Source organism: Ostrinia nubilalis, chromosome 2 (assembly GCF_963855985.1).
Source record: "Ostrinia nubilalis chromosome 2, ilOstNubi1.1, whole genome shotgun sequence".
Lineage (NCBI taxonomy): Eukaryota > Metazoa > Arthropoda > Insecta > Lepidoptera > Crambidae > Ostrinia > Ostrinia nubilalis.
The window spans coordinates 1,614,336-1,622,680 of NC_087089.1; the positions used below are offsets into that span (position 1 = coordinate 1,614,336).

An 8,345-nucleotide genomic window follows, 5' to 3' on the forward strand; every position below is an offset into this window, starting at 1 on the left:
TCAAATTTAAGTACATCAAATATGTGCAGACTGAACTGACCACGCATCCTTGTCATCAATATAGTCTCGAACCTTGTAGTACCCTTTGGACATAAGGGTATTTTTTATATGTATCTTAAATTTGTTTATTGGCAATTCGACAAGGTTGTGTGGTATTTTGTTAAATATGGTAATACATTTCCCCAAGAATGAATTGAGGCGTCTAGTTACAAATCCCGCTAAAACGATTTTGATAAGATTTCGAGAAATTGAAAAAAACCGCTTATCCATATAGCTTTGGCCTTAAGCAAAAAAAAAATGATACGAATTATTATTGTCATCTGGCAATACTAACAGTAATTGCTATTTATCTTTAAATTAAATATAATTTGAATTATAATGAAAACTATTTTCATTTTGGCGTATTTTGTTACGAACATTCGGTTTTAATGGGATTTGAAACGGACATGTCGTATTTTAGCCGGATTTGATAAGAGCAAATTATGAAGCAACCACGTTATAAAAAAATCTCCATACTGATTTCGCAGTCACGTGACCAAAATACCGTGCTACCATTGGTCAATCAACTTTTAGAGGGTTTTGAAAGAAACGGACGGCGTTTTAGCGGAGTTTGTAACACAAACCTAATTTTAAGTGCTAGTTTAGTAGTCTTTTAGTGTATTTTGGTCGAAAATGATTGAACAGTATGATGAGAAAATTGCAGTAGCATCATTTAGAGATATAAACAGAAATTAGTTGCAGGAGCGTTTTAGCGGGTTTTGAAACTAGACGACTCAATTACCTATCTTATGCAACCTAAATGATGGAACAGCAAGATGATGATGATAGATGATAGTAACTACATTTTCCAGCAGAACTCTAGCCACAGTAAACTAAACTATTCAATCGACTGAACTGCCTACACTTATTAGGACGTAAAAATAAAATCTCGAAAAACAGTAAGTTCATTCATAACTTATCTAAGCCCTACAAGAACTTTTCCCTCGACATCTCTGGTTGGAGCGTGAAGCGTGGACCGAGCTCAAGTAGTTTGGCGCGCTTGTCTCTGTGGCACTAAGATAGGAACGTAAATGAAACCCCAAATTCTTAAAACCAAGTTTATTCTTATAACATAACTATCTAAGCCCTACAAGAAGAACTTTCTCCTCGAAGTCTCGAGCTGGTGGCGGCGGCCGGCGATGATCCACTCGTAGTCGCCGCGCTTCGAGTCGAAGGTGCCCTGCTGCAGCGAGACCAGCTTGAGCGTGAAGCGTGGTCCTAGCTCGAGCAACTTGGCGCGCTTGCCGTCCTTTGTGAATTCGTATCTGCAAAGGAAAATACTAAACTTGATACGGGATCAGATGGTTAGACTCAGTGTTAAAAAAAATATTACAATGAGGGCTATCGTTTTTATACTTAACAGTTGGCACCCCTGGCGATTGACAGGACCTTACTCTACAGTGGCGCCATCTTGATGAGTGCAAATGCGATAGTCCTCCTACCACTTTAGCACTCACCAGATGGTGCCACTGTCTTCGCTACTAGCAAGTGACAGGACCTTACTCTACAGAGGCGCCATCTTGATGAGTGCAAATGCGATAGTCCTCCTACCACTTTAGCACTCACCAGATGGTGCCACTGTCTTCGCTACTAGCAAGTGACAGGACCTTACTCTACAGTGGCGCAAACTGGTGAGCGCTAAAACGATAGCCCTCATTGGCTACTGTGATTTCTGACATAAGTACTCGCACATTTTCCATAAAACTAGCAACCTGTACTGCCAATTAGTCTGGCATTATTCTGCCAATTTGAGGGTCGGTACTTTGCTCCTCTTTTCCTCATCAATGCTAAGTTAAGGTAGCATTCGGATCAAGACGACCGCGACGCGAGACCGCGACTCGAGACCGCGACCGGCGACCGCGACCCACTGCTTTATATGAATTAATAGGAAGTGCTGACGGATGCAAGCAATCAGGTCGCGCGACCTGTGGGCGTGGCCTGCCGGCTACTTGCGTCGCGCGACTCGGTCGCTCACAAGGCAGTGCCGTGACGCGACAGATGCAAAATGGCCGTGTTTTCTTCGCACGAAATGAGTCGCACTGAGTTTCGTATGGGTCGCACGACTCGTGTCGCGAAGATTCGTAAGTAGCTGTCGCCCTGCGACCTGCGACCGGTTGCCTGTCGCGGTCTCGGGTCGTGGTCTCTCGTCGCGGTCGTCTTGATCCGAATGCAATCTTTACAGAGATGCCAGACGGGCGTTGACGTTGCGGTCCCGCTCCGTAGTTCTACATATAAATCTGACAACACGTTATAGTGCATGTACCCTTGTGGCATTGGTATAGGTCTATCAACTAACTATAACAATATTAACTGAGTTTCTTGCACTGCTTCTCAGCACTGGCCCATGTCCCAAAGCAGTGGTAGAGTAAATAATAAATAAATAAATATCCATAGACATTTTACACTGCGCTTCTAGTCCCAAACTAAGCAAAGCTTGTACTATGGGTACTAGACAACGGATATAAACATACTTAAATACTTTTTTTTTGTAAATACATACTTATTATACATAGAAAACACCCAGTCCAATACAAACAAATATGTTCATGCACACAAATGTTTGTACTGTGCGGGAATCGAACCCACTACTTCCGGAATAGCAGTTCGTTTCGAACCACTACACCAAACGGCCGACGAACCACTACACCACAAGTCCGTGTGAATAAAGGTGCTTTTTGGGACAATTTTAAATTGAAAACTTGCTTGCGACGCTACTACGCACCTGTGGTGCCTGAAAAAGATGTAATCCCGCTGGTTGTGGAAGGTGACGGCGCGGCGGCCGCGGAACTGCGGCTCGTAGTGGAATAACGCGCCGAGCATGCGCCCCACCGTCATACCGAGGCGTGTGCTGAAGTTGTTGAGGATCACCTGGAATTTTGTGTTATTATGGTGAAAATCGTTCGTTCGTTCGTTCGTTTCAGCCAAATGACGTCCACTGCTGGACAAAGGCCTCCCCCAAGGTTTTCCACAATGAACGGTCCTGCGCTGCCCGCATCCAGGCTCTTCCCGCGACCTTTACCAGATCGTCGGTCTACCTAGTAGGAGGCCTGCCCACGCTACGTCTTCCAGCCCGTGGTCGCCACTCGAGAACTTTCCTGCCCCAACGGCCATCGTCTCTACGAGCTATGTGCCCCGCCCATATGGTGAAAATATGGAAAACAAATAGCTTACAAAATTAAATACAATTTATCCAGAGCCTAGTTTCACTTTTATGTAATGGAGGAAAATGTTTAGTTCATTGCAAACAAAATTAAAAGATAGATTAGGGTTTACTTTTTATTGCAAGAATAAATTAGCTTCTAACACTTTTTCTTTCATAGAATTCAGATTAGCCTTGTAAAACTTCTGACATAGATTGGATGATGTATGTAGTTGTAAGTTTAGATCTTTTAGCACTTTGTGCTATGCAAAACTTATAAATTAAATTAGAAACTTATTTTTCAATGTATTCTGTACTTTGTAAAAAATAATACAGATTACAGAAACAGACCTATTTTGTCAAGCTATTTGTATAGCTTACCTCAGGCCTATGGGTAGTTATTTCTTTATGGTCTTTCCTAAGCTCTGGTGTGATTTTGCAACTGGACAACCTGAAGTGAGCTGTTGGTCCGTTAGGTAAATGTATGAGTAAGAATCCGTTTGGCTGCTTTTGATTCTCATTTACGATTATGACATCTGTGATATCTTCTCTAATTGCCGATTGCACTATGCGTTTCACTGATGACCTGAAAAAAAGAAATAAATCAATTGAGAAAAAGTAAAGAAAGATTAGTCTTAATATTGATAATTTGTATTGAAAGTACACTGGACAACTTCTTCACAACATAACTGATAATAATAAAGCTATAAGCTTAGTTCTACTAGTTCTAGTTAACTACTATAAACCAGTGTTTTTCAAGCTGTGGGTCGAGAGGTCGTAAAAACTACCTCAGTAAAAAAAGTTCTTATAAAGACAGATTAATCCGAAATCTAATTATGCAAATGTTGTATGGATTGAAGTATTCCCTACAAACATCTTTGTGACATTATAAAATGCATGAAAAAAAATGTGAACGATCGCCAAAAATTATTTCATACTAGGGGGGTCGTGTCATGAAAAAGGTTGAAAAACACTGCTATAAACAAATGCACATTTATACATAAACTTTAGTAAAACAGTCCCAAATCCGAATAAATAAAAATAACTACATACCTCTGTCGATACCTAGATATGGAGTTTGGTATAATCCTGGTGAGCTCTTTTCCGAATATTCGAGTCTTGGTGTGTGGATTGTCCGAGAAAGTGATGAGAACTTTAGGCTCATACGAATTCTGGTAATACGAAGATAGTTCATCCAGTTCCATATCTTTTTGTGCCTGTGTATAAAAAGTTAGAGATGAGTCTATTACGCCAGCATGTCTAAACATTTTAAATAATGTAAATATGTACGTAAGACGTATACAGTTGTGGTTTTTAACACAGATTTTAATTTATATTCCGGACTCATTTTGACTACAGCTTTCAGATCTTTTTATTCATCTTTGAACGTGAAATGTAACTAGACAGTATTGTTAGCTACTCATCAGATTTAAAACCAATTTTCCTAAAGAATAAAGTTTATAAACATGTCATCAAAGATCCTAACCTCTTCCTGCTCTTCTTCGTCGGCGTTGACGAGCATCGTCTCATCCTTCTCCCTGAGAGACTCCAAGGTGTGCGGAACTTTCTTGGGCACATCATCTCCTTCTTGCTTCTTCTCTAATTTACGCCTAGAATTACAAAAAACTTGTAAAAACCGCACTAAAACAACACGAGACGAAACACGTAACCAAACTTACTTCTTTTTATCCTTTCCGCGTGCCATTTTTGCTATTAACTTTAAATTTGGTTAATGAAAGGTTTGTATGATTTTATAACAACTTATTACTCGATTCAATCAATATTTCTTCGAGTTTTTAACAAAATTAACGTGTTTACCAAACGTGCGTGTTGAATTATTTTGACGTTTGTTATCTATCACTGTCATTATTTGACATGTCTATTTTCTTGGATTAAATAATGCAAAGAAATCAATGTTAGACAGCCATAAAATTATATTTTTTTTTTTACAAATTGTTCGCTTTAGTTTGTGCTGGAAATATTATGGGAAATAAGGAGTCAATTTTACAAAACAGTTGAGAACTTGCGATATCTCGAAGGCCAGTTGAAATAATCATCGACCGAAAAACGCCCAATTGATGGCAAAAGCACCATTCAAAGAATAAAGAATACTTGTTTCTGTGCAGTGCAAATCCCTTTTCTCACGTGTAATAAATAAAACAGCATTTCATTAAGCTACATTTATTCAATTGAGCTGTACATCTTGGCGGGCGAGCTCCAGCAGCATGGGGTCGTCGAAGAACTTGTTGATGGACACGTCCTCGCTGAGCCCCTTGCGGCGCCGCGTCTTGACCATGAACTCGCGCGCCAGGTGCGTGGCGGGCTGCGGCTCGAGCGGGCTGCGGGCGACATGCTTAGGGCTGGCTTGCACCATCTTACCTTAACTTTAATAAACTTCAAAAATCTATCAAACTCCAACAGAAGTGAGTTAGATCCTGAGGTATAGGAGCGACACGGGAGAGGTGACGATTGATATTATGATGTGCCAGAGTACTTATACAAATCTGAAGTCTTTCTAACGACGTCTCAAAAACACCCTTCAGTGCCGCTCCTATACTTCGATACTTCAATTACTGACTGAGTTAAGCCAGTTAAGGGCTAGACCTATAAATTACGCGACGCCAATCTAAGGGTGGGTTGCACCATCTAATTTTGCTGGTAACTATGACGATAACCGGTGATTTTTGTATGGAATTTGACAGATTTTTGACGTTTGTCACAGTTAAAGTAAGATGGTGCAACCCAGCCTTAGAGGCTTCCGAACGCCGGATCTACGCAGCGTCGCGTTATTTAGTTTAGGAGCGTTAGTGCGCCGCATTGACTGCATTGTAGTCTTTGAACTTTGTTTGGGAAAGAAACTTTGGCGCTTCCCTTTTCTCACGAGTAATAAATAAAACAAGCATTTCATTAAGCTACATTTATTCAATTGAGCTGTACATCTTGGCGGGCGAGCTCCAGCAGCATGGGGTCGTCGAAGAACTTGTTGATGGACACGTCCTCGCTGAGCCCCTTGCGGCGCCGCGTCTTGACCATGAACTCGCGCGCCAGGTGCGTGGCGGGCTGCGGTCGAGCGGGCTGCGGGCGACATGCTTAGGGCTGGCTTGCACCATCTTACCTTGACTTTTACAAACCTCAAAAGTTTTTCAAACTCCATACAAAATGGTTAAAAAAAGGTGGAGCAACTCAGCCTAAGAATCTTTACTACAAGTCTAGCGCTAAACTGAGTCAGATCTGAGGTATGTGAGCGGCACAGGAGGCGTGACTGACATTATGATGTGACTGAGGCTCCGTCACAGAGTGTATACAAATCTGAAGTCTTGCTGACGTTTGACGTCGTGCCGCTCCCATACTTCAATACTTCAAAGACCTAGAATTATTACGGGACGCCAATACTAAGAGGCTTCCGAACGCCGGATCTACGCAGCGTCGCGTTATTTAGTTTAGGAGCGTTAGTGCGCCGCAATTGACGGCATTGTAAGGTAAGGGACGCGAGCGATAAGGATGGGTAGCTAGGGGTCATTGGACAAAATTCTACGTGCTCACAGACCGGGCTTTAGTCCTTGAACTTTTTTTGGGAAAGAAACCTTGGCCCTTCCCTTTTCTCACGTGTAATAAATAAAACAGCATTTCATTAAGCTACATTTATTCAATTGAGCTGCACATCTTGGCGGGCGAGCTCCAGCAGCATGGGGTCGTCGAAGAACTTGTTGATGGACACGTCCTCGCTGAGCCCCTTGCGGCGCCGCGTCTTGACCATGAACTCGCGCGCCAGGTGCGTGGCGGGCTGCGGCTCGAGCGGGCTGCGGGCGACATGCTTAGGGCTGGCTTGCACCATCTTACCTTGACTTTTACAAACTTCAAAAATCTATCAAACTCCATACAAAATGGTAAAAAAAGGTGGAGCTGGAGCAACTCAGCATCCTAAGAATCTTTACTAAGTTAGATCTAGCTCAAAAAGGAGTCAGATCCTGAGGTATATGAGCGACACGGGAGAGGTGACGATTGATATTATGATGTGCCAGAGTATACAAAGGTTAAAAAAAGGTGGTGCAACTCAGCCTAAGAATCTTCACTATAGGTCTTTAAGTCTAGCGCTTAATTGAGTCAGCAGAGTGGCCCGGGAAGGGTGACGTTGACATTATGACGTGACAGCATACGAAGTCTCGCTGACGTTTGACATCTCAAAAACAGCCTCCCGTGGCGCTCCCATACCTTAGTCACCTATAAGGCCTTGTCCAGGAGGGACTAATTCGCCGCGAATGTCTTCACGCGAACACGAGCGTATGTTGCACCCAGAGAGCGATTTGAAACGCGGTTTAGGGAGGGATGCAGTAATGCAAAATAATTTCTTATTACGCAGCGCTGGATCGCGCGCATTGACCATGTGGAATTTTCTGTTCGTACTGAGGTTGAACTACTACCTACTGCTCGTCGCACAAACAGTCAATACCATTATACCAAGCAAACATTGGAGTTTTAGTTTTAGCTATGGGTGACAAAGAAGCACTGGGAAGTAACGATCCGCATTTCTCACGTGTAATAAATAAAACAGCATTTCATTAAGCTACATTTATTCAATTGAGCTGCACATCTTGGCGGGCGAGCTCCAGCAGCATGGGGTCGTCGAAGAACTTGTTGATGGACACGTCCTCGCTGAGCCCCTTGCGGCGCCGCGTCTTGACCATGAACTCGCGCGCCAGGTGCGTGGCGGGCTGCGGCTCGAGCGGGCTGCGGGCGACATGCTTAGGGCTGGCTTGCACCATCTTACCTTGACTTTTACAAACTTCAAAAGTCTATCAAACTCCAGCAGAAGTGAGTTAGATCCTGAGGTATAGGAGCGACACGGGAGGGTTGACGATTGATATTATGATGTGCCAGAGTATACAAATCTGAAGTCTTTCTAACGACGTCTCAAAAACACCCTTTCGTGCCGCTCCCATAAGCCCTTGTCCAGGAGGGCGAATTCGCCGCGAATGTCTTCACGCGAACACGAGCGTATGTTGCACCCAGAGAGCGATTTGAAACGCGAGCGTTTGGGGAAGGATTCAGTAGTGTAAAATAATTCCGTATGGCCTTGACGCCGGATCTACGCAGCGCTAGATCGCACAAACACAAACAGTCAATATACACTGGAGTTTTAACAATGGGTTACAAAGAAGCACTGGAA

General features: G+C 43.0%; 1 protein-coding gene across 1 annotated transcript; it reads right to left on the reverse strand.

Moving 5' to 3' along the window:
* Positions 1–1,083: 1,083 nt before the first annotated feature.
* LOC135085921 (probable ribosome production factor 1) lies at positions 1,084–5,022 on the reverse strand. Its single transcript, XM_063980707.1, has 6 exons — positions 4,858–5,022; positions 4,665–4,788; positions 4,232–4,395; positions 3,560–3,764; positions 2,762–2,907; positions 1,084–1,304 (listed from the first exon to the last, which is right to left on the reverse strand). Exons 1-6 carry the CDS (start codon positions 4,881–4,883, stop codon positions 1,127–1,129), a joined length of 843 nt encoding a protein of 280 aa, XP_063836777.1. The 5' UTR covers positions 4,884–5,022; the 3' UTR covers positions 1,084–1,126.
* Positions 5,023–8,345: the final 3,323 nt, after the last annotated feature.

Excerpts from the sequence above, each read along its gene's own strand:
- LOC135085921 (XM_063980707.1), bottom strand. The coding sequence starts at position 4,883 with ATGGCACGCGGAAAGGATAAAAAGAA. Across the intron at positions 4,396-4,664 it reads ACGAAGAAGAGCAGGAAGAG|GCACAAAAAGATATGGAACT; the intron begins GTTAGGATCTTT and ends TTTTATACACAG. Across the intron at positions 3,765-4,231 it reads ATATCTAGGTATCGACAGAG|GTCATCAGTGAAACGCATAG; the intron begins GTATGTAGTTAT and ends TCTTTTTTTCAG.